Source organism: Dama dama, chromosome 10, assembly GCF_033118175.1.
Source record: "Dama dama isolate Ldn47 chromosome 10, ASM3311817v1, whole genome shotgun sequence".
NCBI classification, from domain to species: domain Eukaryota; kingdom Metazoa; phylum Chordata; class Mammalia; order Artiodactyla; family Cervidae; genus Dama; species Dama dama.
The window spans coordinates 11,406,942-11,422,935 of record NC_083690.1 but is presented as its reverse complement, the minus strand read 5'-3'; the positions used below and the strand labels follow the sequence as shown (position 1 = coordinate 11,422,935).

Below are 15,994 nucleotides of genomic sequence, written 5' to 3'. Positions count from 1 at the left end.
TGGGAGTGGTTTTAGAGGGTCCCTGGAGGCTGTGATGGAGGGGGACAGGCTCCTTGGATGGCGACACATGCCCAGCCTCACAGATGCCCCCACTCTCATCAGCCCCCCATGGGCACCATGTGGGGAGAGGACCTGAGTTTGAATGTTGTGCTTACTACGAGAGTGAGTCAGCTTCTCCCTGACTCAGTTGCTCCCTCTGGGGAGCAGGGCTGACCCTCCCTGACCCGGGGAAAGGGAAAGTTCTGCGGGAGAGGTGGGGCATTAGTGCTGACCCAGACGAGGCCTGGTAACTCTAGCAAGGGCAGGGACTGCGTGCAAAGCCTGCCAGTGGGGCCCAGGCTTTGACTGGGGTTTCCCCACTGGGCTGGGGTCAAGGTCAGGGCACTTGAGGAGGCCTATAACAGTGGGAATCAACCCCAGTTCTTCCCCCACCCCCCCAATCTGCAACTGTGGGCAAATCTTGTAATCTATCCAGGCCTCAGTTTCCCCATCTGGAAAGCATGGAGGTCATAGTACCCGCCTTACAAAATTACTAAGAGGATGAAATGAGATGGATCATGACAACATGCTTAGCACAGGGTCTGATGCAGAGGTGACACTTTGTGAAGACTAGTGATGAAGATAATGAGGATGAGGATGAAGAAGACAATGTTGAGATGGGGATGAAGGTGATGAATGTGAAGATAAAGATGGATGTTGATGATGATACGTGTTTGTGAAATAATAATGCAGGACAGGAAAGCATCGACTCAACCTTCAGAACATGTCTTCCAGGTGTTTCTCACGATTATCTTGTCACGACCTAGAAGCATCCAAGGTGGATGTGTGAACCTGGAGGTTCCCGACCCTTGGCTGGACCCTGTGGTGGGCTGTTTATAGGGCTTCCTCCCCAGAGGCTGGGCGCTCCCTCAGGTGGTCCCTGCAGCTCCCTGCTCAGCCTGGGACAACCTTGCCCAGAGACTCCAGGGACCAGAAGGCACCTCCAGCTCCCCGAGGTCAGAGACCAGGGTAATCAGTTCATTCCCGATCCCACAGCACCTCAAGGAGAAAGGGTCATTGTACAGGTGCTGCTGGGGGCCAGTCACATGACACCCCTCCTCTTGGCAAACCACACAGTTTGCCCATGGGTGCTTCGGGAAGAAGGTTCTGAACTCCCATTTACCAGCAGGGGAAACTGAGGCTCAAAGATGGGAGGTCGCTTGCTCTTGGTCACAGGGAAAGTTGGTTATGCAGTCAGGGATGGAGCCTGGCTTTGGCCCCAGGATCTGTGTGTGTGTGTGTGTGTGTGTGTGTGTGTATAAGCAGGTGCACATGGGCATATTTACACAAGCACGTGTGTGTGTACATGTAGCCCTTGGGGCAAAGCTGCGGGGCTTCGTCAGATTGGTGAGCTGGGTTTTTGGCCACTCTTAGACTGATCCAGAATATTCTCCAAGCAGCAGTCCAGGGGCGACCCTATTAAAACCTAGGTCATGGGCTTCCCTGGTGGCCCAGTGGATAAGAATCTGCTTGCCAATGCAGGTTCGATCCCTGGTCCAAGAAGATCCCACATGTCATGGAGCAACTGAGCCCGTGTGCCCCAACTACTGAAGTCTGCAAGTTCTAGGACCCTCCCCCGCTCCCCAAGCTGCAACTACTGAGCTACAGTGACTGAAGCTCGTGTGCCTAGAGCCTGTGCTCTGCAATAAGAGAAGCCACTGCAATGAGAAACCCCTGCATCACAGCTAGAGAGTAGTCCCAGCTCGCCACAACTAGAGAAAGCCCGAGTGCAGCAACAGAGACTCAGGGCAACTGAAAATAAAACTAAAAAAATAAAATAAATTAAAAATAAAAACCTAGGTCATGACATGGTCCTTCTCTGCTCGCAGTCCTCCCAGGGCTACCCACTCTCCCCTGAGAAAAGTCCAAGCACCCCCAGGGGCCTCCTAGGACCCTGCCGGTCCCGTTACACTAACTCTCAGCTCTCACCCTTCCTGGGTCCTCCCCAGCCACTCCAGCACTTGCAGTTCCTCTAATGAGCCCCCGGGCCTTTGCACCAGCTGTTCCTTCTTCCTGAAATACTCTAATAATCCAGAGTCTATTTCTCCCTTGCTTCCTTCCTTCTTTGTTCATGTGTCCCTTCTCAGCACAACCTTCCTTGATCTCCTTGATTAACTTGCAGCTGAATTGGCCAGCTGGGCCCCCTTCCTCAGCTCTATTCATATTTTCTCCTGCACTCAGCATTTTTTAACTCACTCTGAAATCTCTGTACTTATTTTCTTTCCTGCCTGCCTCCTCTTCCTGGGTGGTCTGCCCCAGGGGGCACGGAGCTCTGTTTGACTTGCTCGCTGCTGCCTCCACCATGCCTGGTACACAGTAGGTGCTCAATCAGTTTTTGTTGAAAAAATGTTCAAATGAAGGGGGAAGTGAAATCTTTCCTTCCAGTCCACCGGGGCCTCCCAGGGAGGGGCCGGAGAGCAATGGGGCTCTGCGTCACTTCTCAGGTGCCGCCAGGCTGGGCAGAGGGTGTCGTTTCCCAGGTATTTGGCAGGAGCTGCCCCCAAAGGGCTGTGCCCGCCCAGGGGGGTTGGCAGGAAAGCCAAATCAATAAAGTGCAGGAGATAAGCAGGTTCAAGAGAAGACACGGAGGGTTATAGGGCAATTTCCAAGCAGTTCCTGTGAATTTGCTGGAGCGGGCGAAGGTGGGGGCTCCTTGCTCTGCTCTCTGAGAGGCGGAGGACATGACCGGGAGCCTCATAGACTCTGGCTTGAGGCTGCACCACTTCTGAGCTGGATGACCTTAGGTCTCAGTTTCCTCATCTGTAAAATGGGGATAATAGTCGTGTCAGCCCTGTAGGGTGGCTGATGTGCATGAGACCAGGCATGTGCATTGCTTAGCTGGGCTTGGCCTGTAGGAAGTGTCTGTTAAGCGGGAGTTGTGGCTCTTCTAGCCCCTGCAACACCGCTTAGCAGCTGTGCAACCTTGGGTAAGTCATATGGCCTCTCTGGGCTGGGTCTCAGTTGCTCCTCTGTAAAAGGGCATAAGCATGCGTGTGTGTTCAGTTGTGTTTGACTCTTTGCGACCCCATGGACTGTAGCCTGCCATTCTCCCCTGTCCATGGGATTCTCCAGGCAAGAATACTGGAGTGGGTAGCCATTCCCTTCTCCAGGGGATCTTCCCAACCAAGGGATCAAACCCAAGTCTCTTACACCTCCTGCATTGGCAGGTGGATTCTTTACCACTGAGCCACCTGGGAAGCCCAAAGGGGACATAATGCCAACCTCAAAGGCTATTGGGAAAGCTTCTCAGCATCTTATAGAGGCTCAAAATGTGTTGACTGATTGGGGTGGATGGGGACTCATCTGCCTGATGCCCGAGAACATCAGATCCAAGTTAGTGACACCTGGAAAGGGCTCGGGGCAAGTGGGGAGAGGGGAGACACCGGCCTGGGAAAGTGGAGGGTGGAGAGGGGAAATCCTGGAGACTTCATCAAGGAGGTGAGCTTTGAGCTGGGCTGTAAAACTGGGGTGAATTTTTAAAAACTTACTCTTGGCTGTGTTGGGTCTTCGATGTGGCTCCTGGGCTCTAGAGCATGGGTTCAAACTGTTGTGGTGCACCGGCTTAGCTGCTCTGTGGCATGTGGGATCTTCCCGGACCAGGGATTGAACCCGTGTCCCCTTCATTGGTAGGCAGAGCCTTAACCACTGGACCACCAGGGAAGTCCATGGGAGAGAATTAAAAAACTGGCAGCACTCAGGCTGAGGCTGCTTCGGAGAAATGGCACCTGGCTGGTGGGAGAGTCGATGAGCCAACCTTTTCCAAAAGCCACTGGGCAATTTTACAGCCAGAGCCGGAAGGTGATTTATGTTTCTACGACCTATGCTCGGAACCTCTTCTAGGGATTGATAATGTAAAATGTGGACAAAGGTTTATGTGTAATGCGGTTCATGCCAGGGTGATTTAAAATAATAAAAGTGGAAGCAACTTTAAGTTCCACCCTGGGACGACAGCTAACCCGAGGAACACAACCCTGCCGCAGTACTTTCTACATTCTTTGGAAATGGAGCTTCCAGTAACACAGGCAATGTTGAGACCAGGGGGCTAAGTGTCAGAAGCAGGTCGTGAAATCACACCCCGTGTTAGGTCAATTGCTAAAATGCATAGAAAAAAGACTGGAAGGACATCTCACAGCGTGCCCACATGGGTTGTCCCTTCATGGTGGGATTGCGGAATATGCTAATATTTTTCTAGGCTTTGCCAAACTGTCACCAGGCCTCCACAGTCCTTTGGCGACCAGTGGAAGCGACAGAGTAAAAGAGGAAACAGGTTAAGGAAGAAAGCAGTGGAGAGAGGAGGTGGCAGCTGGAAGCCGTTCAGGGGGACACTGAGCTCTCTCCCTCGTGGCCAATTCAACAAGCTTGTCCGTTTTACCTCCTAAACCTGTCACAGGCCACTTCCCTAGTGGCCCCTCCCCACGCGAAGGGCCCCTCCTGGCCATCCTTCACCTGCAGCCCCCGTGATCTCTTGCAACATGTGTCCAATCACTCACTTTTTAGCTTTAAGCCCTCCACATTTTGGCTTTCTAAAAAATCATTTGTTTATTTTTAGCTGTGCTGGATCTTCCTTGCTGCTTTCTCTAGTTGTGCCGAGTGGGGGGCTATTCTCTAGTTGAGGCGCGCGGGCTTCTCATTGCAGTGGCTTCTCTTGTGAAGCATGGGCCCTGGGGCGCGCAGGCTTCAGTGGTTGGGGCTTCTGGGCTCTAGAGCTCAGGCTCAATAGTGGCGCAGGGGTTTAGTTGCTCCAAGGCACGTGGAATCTTCCAGGATCGGGGCTTGAACCCATGTCTTCTGTGTTGGCAGGTGGATTCTTTACCACTGAGCCACCAGGGAAGCCCCAGTTTTTGGCTTTAAAACATCCACTGCTCTCAGCTCTGAGGATAAAGCTCCCGGAGCAGACTCAGGGCCTCGAGTGGTCACTCAGGCAGGAGCCTTGGGCACAGGGTCACGTCAGGATGTCCCCCTGCCTTTCTGTTTGTCTTATTCAGCATCATCTCTAGGCGGAGCCCGGCCTAGCACTGGGCCGCTGCAGAGTGGGGGCCTTGGCACGGTTATGAGGTCTGAATTAACTAGGGAGGTGGTTTCAGGTGGCAGTGACATTCATATGTTGAGCAGGGGTGTGTTGAAGGTGGGTACTTGCTACCGTTCTGGAGGGAAGCCGGGCTGGGCTTGACGGCTGTGGCCCGGGAGGAGGTCTGGAGGGGCCACAGCAGGGCTGAGCTGCGGGGAGGGGAGCTGAGGTTCGGGGCGGGGGGCGGCCCCCAAGGCCTCATCCACACACGAGTCAGTTCCCAGGAAGCCCCACCTGTTCCTGGTGTGGTGATTCAAACCTATCTTCGCTTGGAGAAAAGCACTTCAGATGTTGAGGGTTTTTTTTTTCCCCATCACCCTGAAGGGCGGCGGCGAGGAGGCAGGACCACAGAGGGAGGCGGCCAGCTGGGAAATGGTCCTCCACACTCAGGGACAAGATGCTGCCCCCTCCCTCCCAAATGCCCTTCCACCCTCCAGGTACTGTCAGAGGAGGCTGGGCCAGGCCTGCCAGTCACCTTCCCCGAGGCTGACTCCCGAGGAAACCCTGGGCCCCTTGCAGTCAGAGGGTACACGCAGCTGGGGGCTCCTGAGCCTGCCTTACACAGAACTGGAGACCAGGAGACTGTAGCGACTGGCCCATGGCCACCAAACAGGCCCAGCAACGGGGGCGGCGGAAGCTGCCCCAGAGGGTCTCATGCCAAGAGCCCCAGGCTCCCAGGCTGCCTGCCCTGAGCGCAGGACTTTGCCCATGTGGACCCCTGATTCTCTCCATGATCCAAACAACCCACGAGGCAGCCTGTTCCCGCCCTTGCTTTGCAGCCTGTTCCCGCCCTTGCTTTGCACCCCAAGCCTGCAAGGGTGACCTGGCTCCAGACTCTGCCTCCTGAAGAGAGGCCAGTACTGCCAAAGAACCGGGAGGCTGAGGAGCAAAAGGCTGCGGTCGGCAGGGCACCCTCTGAGCCGAGCTGCGCCAGGGCTCTCCCACCGACACCGTCTCCGGCTCTCCCTGGCCAGGCCTGGGGCAGCCCGTGGTGCCAGACTGTGAACCGGCATTCCAGATGATTTCAACAGCCATTCCCTCCTTCCTGTAAAGAGCCCTGGACGCTTGGCCTGGCCGCCCGGGGACAGCACAAGGCGAAGGGCGGGCTGCACCTGGAGGAGCCCCGCAGGACCTGTTTCCTCATTCGCAGGAAGGTGGTGCTGCGGGTGGGTGCTTGTGGGCCTCTCCCGGGCTCCTGGGGCCCGTCTCCCCACCCCAGTGCCCGGCCCAGCGAGGCTCTGAGACCCTCTGCAGGCAGGGAGCTGACAGCTGCTGTCCCTGGTTCCATCTGCCCCAAGGCCGGTCTTCCACCTTCTCCCTGGGGGGATCTTTCCAGCAAGTGCCTTTTTCTAGACTGAAGTCTAGATTTCACGTCACGACTGAAATCCCTGGACCCGTGCTGGGCACCCTGCAGGCCCTGCTGCAGAGCGGGGTCCAACCTCAGCCCTGGGGACCCCAGCACCATCGCAGCCCTGGGCCTCGTGGGCAGGCTTCAGGGGAGGTATCCGGGCCTGCTGGGGAAGGGAGGCCTGCTGGCGGCCAGTGTCAGGCTGGCCACAGAGCAGGGGCCCCCACCTTCTGTCGGCATCGCCTCAACCCTTGGCACGAGTGGGGTGCCCCCTTCATGCCTTGCACTCAACTTGGGTTTTACCTCGAGGCCCAGAAGCTCCAGCTGTTTCTGGGCCAGTTTTGAGCTGGAGCATCAGAAGTTCTTAGGACAACCTGGGATGCCGCTTCTAGGGTTTTCCAGAGCCCACGCTGCCCGGGAAAGGCGCCTCCTGGCACAACTTCACCCGACTGTCCTCGGTGGGGAGCCCAAGGCCCAGCAGCGACATCGCACCGGGCCCTGTGCTCAGCCTATGAGGCAGGGCTGTAATGAGCCCATTCTCTAGGTGTGGAAGCTGAGGCTCAGATGGAGCCCAGCAGCTGAGGGGTGCTCCAGGCTCAAGGCACCTGACCTGCCTGGGGTTGGGAGCTCCTTTCTGGAGGGAGCACCTGAGGTGTTCTCCCCGCCCCTCCTTTCAGGAACTGGGGGTACCTGGCCAGGGTGGGGGCGGGGAGGACCCAGCGGCTGCACCCCGCCCGGCAGCTCTGACAGGGCGGGGGATCAGACGGCCGAGAACCTTCCCCTCTGCTGGGCTGTGGCCTTCCTGCCATACAGCCATGGAGCAGCAGCCACAATCTTGGTAACTCTTTTTTTTTTTATTGCCAAATTCAAATTTACAAGGAAGTTCCAGTTTTCATTTCCACCCTTGTGTTGAGTACCTGCGAAGCATGAATCACACTGGCGAGAGCAGGTACTTCCCTGGAACGGTCCCGGGGCCCGGAAAGCATGAGGTTTCTCAATCCTGCTCCACCCCGGGACAAGAATTATTTACATATTTTCAACTTGGAGGAACATAAGGAACCCTTACAGTTTCTGCCCCCCTGTCATCGTGACTACATTAAATATTTCTTATTTATTGCATCTAGAAAAGAAGGTGAGTGTTGGTCCTCACCCCGCCTCGCGCCTTTTGGACCAGTGCATCTTGAGACCTTAGGGAAATCTAGTGTATGTCTGTAGAGGTGCGTTCCGTCACTCACCCCCGGGTCGCAAGGCAGGTGTTGGGGGGTGGGGGGAGCTGCCTTCTGCAGAGAGCAGCAAGCAGGCCAGGCCTCGAGGGGTAAGGGGAGCACAGAGGGTCTGCTGGTGCCGGCAGGACTATCAATACCTGCTCCTGGGTGGGGGGCACGTGCCTTTCTGACTTCGAGGCGCCCCTGCTGGCAAACCAGAAACACATGTGTTTTACCCCAGCCACTTTCAAAGCTGATGTTTGGGGGTAGATGTGACCAGCTCTGCCCCTGACCTGGCAAACCCAATGGGCTTAATGTGGACTTAGGGAGGGTCTCTGGAGGGGCAGGACTTGGAGATGGAGGGATGGATGATCCAAGTCTGGTACCCACATGTCACGGGGCCATGGCCCCCACCTGCCCTGGGCTCACCAAGAATTCCTGGTTCTACCTCTCTCTGCCCTGGAGACCCAGTGCCTGCTGTCTAGAAGGGCCTCTCTGGAGGTGCCCCCACCATTCGCTTTTTGGGGTGCTCCTGAAGATGCAGCTGTACCCAGTGCTGCCAAGACAGTGGGGATCTGGTTGCCAGCAGGCTGTGGGTGGCCCAGGACCAGCCCTGTGAGCCCACTTTGGGGGAGGTCTGCCCCTGGGCCAGGCATGGGGTGGAAGCTTGGCCTGATCGCACCTTCTGCTCAACAGCCCATGGAGGCCGGTCTGCGTTCAGCTCTCCTGCCTGGTGATGCTGCCCCGGGTCCTTCCAGGCGTGTGGTCCCCACTGGCCGAGACCTTGCTCCTGTAGAGCTTGAAGAGCGGGGTCCACCTGCCTGGGCTTCTTCCTCACAATAATGCCACTGGCCTTTCTTCCTTTCTGCTGCTCCAGAATCGCTTCAAAAGCAGAAGTGGGCAGCCTCCGGAGCAATCCAGTGCCTCATCCCAGCAGAGGCACCAGTGGGGTCCCCTCCCTGACAACACGCACTTTCTCCCTCCTTCTGTCCCCGCTGCCTGTCCTTTCCGGAGGGCTCTGCTGAAAGTCATGGCTTGTCCCTCCTTGCTGGGGCCCCTGGAATTTCTGTCGAAATGGCCTCCTATCTGAGCTGGGTCTTTTCCCCTGATGGTGCTGGCTGGTCTCACCTGCCCAGGGGCTTCTGATGGCTGGAGAGACTTGCCCTGCAGATGCCACGGCCCTTACTCGGGGGAACTGGGTGTTTCCTTTAGGAGGCTGAATCTGGCCCAGGCAGGCCCTGCCTGACTGCAGACGGAGGAGGCGGCGAGGGGGATGGGGTCTCTAACAGGTGAGCTTGTGTAGCATCTTCTGAGGCCGCTTGACAACCCAGCCCGGCCAGTGCTGACACGGTGGGTGCTCACACTCTTGTGGGAACACGTGAAGGCCAGTTCTGCAAGATCTCAACATCGATCAGGGAGGTGAGGGTCGCTTGGCTGTGCCTGGTTTGAGCAGAAAGAACATCTTGGGAGCTTTATCGGATACAGAGGAGACCTGGTCTGCACACGCCCAGCCCAAATGGAGACGGAACCAGGGGTTTTCATTACAAAACAAAAATAAACACAAACGAGCTTGCATCTTTACAGCAGCAGCTGAGAGGAAGAGGGACAAAGCCCAGGCTCCTAGGACATCATGTCCTCGCTGCTGGGCAGGGGTTGACCCTTGGGGTGTCCCTGCCTGTGGGCACCCACACAGCTGAGCAGCAGGCAATGGCCTTGGAGCATGGTTTCCATGACCTTTTCTTTCCATCAGAGCCATCAGAGGGAGGCCAGAGTCCCTGCAGTCCCACAGAGTTCTTTCTTAGGCAAATGGAGAGATGGTGACAACCGAAGGCCATGTTGGAAAACCGTCCTGTTTGGTTTTAGTCCAGAAGGATGGGGGTGGCCCTGAGCAGGGACCTGACCACAGTCCGCCTTTTCATGGAAAGATCTGGGTGACGCCCCTGGGCTGCCACGGCAGAGAAACTTTTGGCTCTCTCAGCTCTGTGTGTACCTGAGGATGTGCATCTCTCCCTTATTTATGCTTAAAAAATACTTTAAATTTTCCAGAAGGGACTTCTATCATTCCACAGGCTCGCGGGTTAGTAAGAGACAAAGAAGTCAGAGTCCCTAAAGACAATGGAGAAAGCTGGACACAGAACTCTAAACCGCAAATCCCGGAACTTCAAGGGAAAATGAAAACGAAATCTCTACAGGAATATTACACTTACAACATGACATCAAACCTTAGGGTGGAGGACGTTTCTTTTTTTTTTTTGAACTTTTTAAATAGCTGTTTTTCATCCGCTGCCAAAAGCAGGAATAAACATCCAAAGGAGGTGTTTATCGAAGTTTGCTTTTCTAGAAATTTCTACACAAAGTGAGCACGTCCACTGCTTCTCTGCACACTGGGGATGGTGGCAGAGGACCTCCGAGACAGGGGAGGGGCTGGCTGATGAAGCGAGTGCTGCTGATGGGTCCTGCCGCTGCCTGCACCCCCACACCCGGGGGCCGAGGGCTCTGAGACCCAGAGCCCAGCCCCCTCCCTGAGGTGGCTTTTGGATGATCCGGGTTCACTGGGGTGTTGCCGCTGGTCCCAGCCTGCTCTCAAACAGGTGTGAAGTCAAAGGGGGATTCGAACTGGAGCAGAGGAGCGCGAGGATGGTTTGAGGTGCTCCCTGGGGCTGGGAAGAACTGTGGATGTTCCTGGGGGTTCAGCCGTATCAGGTCCCTGCCAGCGGGGCCACACACGCGCGCGCACACACACACACATGTCCACCCCGAGGGAGGCCGGCTCAGGGCTCAGCGGGGTCTGCTGGCTCCGGCCGCCCGGCCCCCGAGCCCGGGGCCTCTGTGCCCACCACAGCTGGGGGCGGCGGCGGGATGCCGGTGAGGGCATGGAGGCTGTGGCGGTCGACGGGCGGGACGAGGGTCAGCGACTCCACGCTCAGCGTGTCCGCAGCGTCCTCGCAGAGCAGGGAGATGGTGGGCTGCTGGGTGGGGATGAGGCTGGGCGACAGGGTGACGGTCTCCACATCCGCACTCCTCGCCAGGCTCTTGCCGGGCCTGGCCTCGGCTTCTGTTTCGTCGACGATCACCAACTGGTCGGGGAGGTTAGGCTGAGGCTGCTCCGTGATCATGGGGTCATCTGGGCAAGGGGGGGAGAAGAAAGAGAGGCTCTGCTCACGCTGGTACCCGTCCTGAACAAAGGGCCGGGGACATGTGGGTGGGAGATGAAGCGTGTGGGGGAACCAGCTTGCCTCCCCCTCCTCCTTCTGGGGACCCACCTAGGTCTGGGGCAAGTTGGTCAGGGCCCAGGGTTACCCTGACTTGTGAAGCAAGGGACATATTTAGGGGCCTGTGCAGAGTGGATTCTGGAAGCCCAGTTCCCCGTGCCAGGAAGCAGCTAAACCGGCTCCGAGTATGAACCACCTGCCCGAGGAGAAATACATGTTTAGGGAGAGATGGGCTTGGGTGTGCTCATCACCGCAGGCCATTTCTCAGAGTCTATATTTGGTAACAGTGCCCAAGAGGGAACTCACTGCAATATTAAAAAAAAAAAAAAAGGAATTCTATAGAACTTTTCGGCTTTGCAAAACTAGAACAAGAGTTTGGACTGTGGTTCTCTCGCCTGCTCCGGCTCTGAGTGCGGAGTTAGCACCCAGCAAGGGGCTGCGATCACCAGGCCATATCTATGCTGAGGGTCTCTCCCCTCTCCACCCCCATGCCGGGGCCACCGAGAGAAACCATGTCAGGAGGGAGGGGTGGCCCGAAGCAGTTATTTTTGGAGCAGCAGTTTCTTTCTTTGGTGCTTTTTGAAATCCGTTGATTAGATTACAGGCGAATGGCTTATTTGCTTTTCAAGGAGGAGCGGGGCTGGCAGAGACACCAGCTGGACTGGGGCTCCCTCGTGGGAAACATCTGCCAAGACTTCACGTGCCAGCGATCGGAAAACACAGATGAGAAGGCCGTGGGCTTCTCGCTCGGAGAGCAAATCTCCCTTGTTACAGATTCTGGGGTCAACAGGGCTCTGAGCACACTGTGTGGAGTGGGAATCCAAAAGCACTCTGGGCCCTGGGATGACGGCAGACGTTGTTTTTTGGTTCAATGTGATTCCACTTAAGTGAGTTGTATTTTTTTTTAAGTTAAGCCAAAACAAAACAGAACCGCAAACTGAACACAGAGCAAAAGAATGGAAAAACCAAGCGCAAAATAAAACCGAAGGGCGTACAGAATGGGATGAAAGAGAGGAAAGAGGGTCCCCAGCGTGGAGAAAGCACAAGCAACAGATGGGGTTTCCCAAAGGACACATCGCTCCTTCCCAGGGGACCCCCACCCCAGGACGGCGAGCTCAGAAAGGCCGCAGGTCACTTCTGCACAAGGTCCTTTTCCTTTTCTTTCTTTCCTTTTTTTTTTTTTTTAAAGAGTAGGCCCACAGAAAACCACCACATGGGGCTCTGGGGTGGGGTGGTGTCGGTGGACACGGGTGAGCACTAGTGGAAAAAATGATTCAAGGTGCGATTTGAGGCCAGAAATGCTGAGTAAACAACCCCACACGCTTTCTGGTTTCTCTGAATTTCAGTGAATTTGCTCCACTCAGTAAGGACGCCTGGTGGCGACGGGCTGATTTCAGGCCTTGGGCTCATGTTGGGACGTGGCGTGCCCTGAACATGAGGCTCTGAGCGTGGGGCTCACCTGCTCCGGTGGCCTCGCCTCGCTTCACACGAGCGTGTCCAGGAACTTATTACGGAAGGACCCACGTGTGGGCTTAGCTGCTGGCGAGGCAGTTTAGAGATGACTAACCATCCAAACGGCACTTTTGTGCCATCTGGAGACAGAGCTTCGGAGCGTTTCCTTCACGTTTTCTGCAGAATTCTCCAGGAGAATTCCCTCTTTGCTCGGGTCTGCACTTGCACGCAGATTTTCAAGAGGCTGGCAAACTTCATTCCCTGAGTCCTGCCCAGGTTTCTGGTGGTGAGAACGATCAAGCGTGTGGGAAGGCTGCCGTTAAATATATTAGGAAACAAACCAATAAACGATGCAGTACACACAAAAGTGGTTTCTTCTTTAGGAAAAGAACAACTTCATAAAAGGATCCATTTGTCCCCTGAAAAAGAGCCTCTTCCTATTTATTTTTTTAAACAAGAAAAATAACCTTTTCTTACCCATCGTCTACAACACTGTTCTTTGTTTCTATCTACCTATCATCTATTTCCTATCTATCATCTAGTTATCTACCTACCAATCATCTTCTCTCTATCATCTATCTATTTCCCATCTATCTATCTATATCTACCTACCGATTTTTAAACTAAGAGCAGCTTCCTGAATGTTAGCTCCAAATTTATACATTCAAGGGAAAATTACCCAGGGAGGACACCATTCCTGGTCAAGCACAGATCTGCAGTGGTCACTGTGGACCCTCTGCCTCGCTTGCCTGCTGGTGTTTCTGAGCTCCGAGGGCACAGGTTCAGGCCTGACCCAGGAGATGAGTGGAGGCCGGAGCTGGAGAGCCCAACGTCCCGTTCCCGTGAGGGGTGCTCAGCCTCCCCGTGGTGCTGCCTCGAGTTGAAACCAAGGCAGTGGGTGCCCTGAGTCCCTGGGTGGCACCCTCGGAGGCTGATCTGTAGCTCCAGGGCTGACGCTTGTTGAGTGGGTGACAGTTTCCAGTCAAGATGAGGATTTGACATGCTCAGGCTGGGGGAGGTGGGACTGAGCGACGTGGGGAAGAAAAGGCAGCAAGTAGGAGGGCAAAGCTCAGGGCAGGCAGCTTTTAAATGCAAGAGAAGGCGAAGGCTCCTGTCTGAAGAGTGCCGCTGCCCAGACGGAGGGCACGGGGCGGGGGGGACCCTAGGGGGAGCACTGCGGGATGGTGGCAGTGACCACAGCCCACACACGGCCGCTATCTGATCGCAAGAAGGGCAAACGGTGGAGTCATGTCCACCAGCGCGCTCACGAGTGAAATGACTTGGCCTCCGGGTGGAATGTGATGGAATCCACCACTTAGATACGAGCAAGGCTGAGGAGAGGGGGAGCGGGGTGGGGGTGGGGCGGGGAGGAAAAGGAAAAGAAAAAAAAAAGCAACTAGGTGACTTCTTTGTGGCTTTTTGCAAATTCTGCCTAGCCCTTGTGGCCTAAACTGGGGGGCCCTGGGGGGAAGGGGCTGGAAACCCCCTTAGCTCAGGGCTTGTGCCTAGCTTGGTGCAGGGTCTCATGGAGGGCAGTGTTTCCAGACTGCCCGGCTCTGCCTCGTGGAGGAGCTGACCCAGCTGAACCCCCTGGGTCAAGGGCCAAGGGGTTCGGTCCTCGGGTGAGATGAGGCCAGGAGGGGACCGGAGCTGAGGAAATGGCTTGGGCGGGCGGCTGGGGCTCCCCGTGCCCTCGCCTGGTGTTCTGGGGGTCTGCAGGAGTTGGAAGTGCAACGTGCGGGGCGGTGGTGGGGGGCGTTGAGGGCCCAGGAGGCTAACGGAGGAGACCTGCCTTCAGTGACCGAGCCAGAGGTGCCGTGACAGCTGCCGATCGAAGCACTAAACCCAGTGGCCGCCGTGACTGTCGGCCTCCGACAGGCTGAACACTCGCCGGCGTCCTTTCCTGCCACTCCTGACTAGAGGGAAACACAGCGACAGATCATAGAAAGCTTTTAACAACCGCACAGGGAAGGGGGACACGGAGGGGGACACAGAGAAGTGACGGACGCGAAGCATCGACCACAGCGCGGGGCGGGGGGCGGGGGCTGTGCTCCGGGGGGGCTGCTGAGCAGCCCCCACGCACAGGGGACACCCCGTCCCACCCCCACCGACCCCGGGAGAAGGTGGGGGCTAAGACGAGCTAAGAACCACATCGTCCGCTCGTGGGACTCAAGCAGGTAAAGACGGCAGAGGTCTGTCCTGTTGGGAAGGAAAGCCTCGGGGTGGTCAGCGACACCTGGTCTCGGCGATGGAGGAACAGAACTGCCTGCGCGTTAAGATGAAAACCCTGCATCCCTGGGCCCGTCTGAGCAGGGAAGGGTGTGTGGCTGGGGGATCGGAGCTGATGCAGTTAGAGGAACAAGTGGATTTCTGACCCCCACTGACAAGGCAGCCCCTGAAGCCACCAGCAGAGCCTCCCGCGACCCCTTCCCGGTCACCCCCTCCCCAGCTGCGAGGCGACCCTCCACCGGCCGCTGCGCTCTGCTCTGCAATCTGCACCTTTGAAACCAAGACTGAACCACAGCAGCAAGATCTGAGGGCAGGCGCCAAGCGGCAGGGGGTGGGTTCTAATCGGCTGCAACAAAAGTGTTAGGAGCATCTCCCCGGGGAGGAAGCAACCGCCCCCTCTGAGACAAACTCTCATCGGGGCTAAGCTTACGATGAACGCCACGGAGCACAACAAGGCGAATGGATGGAACTGTTGGCTTAAAGGGGTTAAAATGATGTTAGGTGTATTTTACCACACTTAAAATTAACGTCACGGAGAACACTGGGGAGAAGAGAAGACGTTTGACTTGGGGTTTTGTCCTTAAGAGGCCTGCCCGCCTGTGGAGCCGGAGACTGGTGACACGCAGGTCGGCCCTGGGCTGCCTGGCGCTCAGTCGGCCCAAGTGGGACCAGCTGGGTGCTTGGGGCTGAAGGTCACAGGTTCAGACAATTGTCTCAGGGAGCAGGTGAGGACGGGGAGGGGGGGACTGGGACAGGCGTCCAACACCTGGCCACCAGGAGTCAAGCTCTTCCTTCTTCCTATAAACCCTCAGGGAAGAGTCAGAGGGACCCCAGCTCAGAATGCCCTGGGCCTGAAGATGGACACCGGAAACAGCGGCCTTGGCCTTCAGTCTGACTTCATTTCTTAACAAAAAAATTTCTATCATCCTCCTCAAAGTCCCTCCCCCAGAACACAGATGAAACCCAACGGACTGAAGGTCGGAGGCAGAGTGGCTGTCTGCGGAACTTGGTGTGGGTCACAGAGCTCTTAGCGGAGGCTTTCTTACTAGAATCCCACAGTGTGTGCATGTGTGCATATATGTGTGTGTGTGTGTGCACGTGAGCCCATGCATGGGCATAACCCAGAAGATACTTCTAAAGTGTTCCTACTGATCCTCCATGTGGTTCGAAAATTGGGTCTATTCTCTCTTTCCCGCCATATGTTTTCTTCAATTTCAGTTTCTCAAAACCATAAAATGTTTAAGGAAAAAAAAAAAACCCTGCTCATTCCAAACCTGTGATTTTCTCCCTGGAGAACAAGCTGAGGCCCAGGAGGCTGGCTAAGCTGGAAGAGCCGGCGACAAGAGGCCGGGTGCCTGGATGCCTCTGCAGCACAGGGCGCCTGCTGTTCCCTGCAGAGACTTGAGGATTCCAGCAAACTGTCTTTAAAGGGCGGTGGGAA

General features: G+C 56.1%; 1 protein-coding gene across 9 annotated transcripts in view; it reads right to left on the bottom strand.

Moving 5' to 3' along the window:
* CLEC16A (C-type lectin domain containing 16A) overlaps nt 1–15,994 on the bottom strand; it is a 239,612-nt gene that overhangs the window by 353 nt on the left and 223,265 nt on the right. For 4 of the 9 annotated variants that reach the window (XM_061152825.1, XM_061152828.1, XM_061152826.1 and 1 more), the window contains 2 exons: nt 14,117–14,236; nt 7,296–10,784 (listed from right to left, as the gene is read on the bottom strand). The exons of 1 other annotated variant lie outside the window; for it this stretch is intronic. In XM_061152825.1, coding sequence (XP_061008808.1) covers nt 10,432–10,784; nt 14,117–14,236 — 473 coding nt within the window. In that variant the 3' untranslated portion in view covers nt 7,296–10,431. Of the gene's footprint in view, nt 1–7,295; nt 10,785–14,116; nt 14,241–15,994 lie in introns of those variants that run through there. 4 more of the 9 variants (XM_061152827.1, XM_061152830.1, XM_061152829.1 and 1 more) reach the window with 2 other exon arrangements.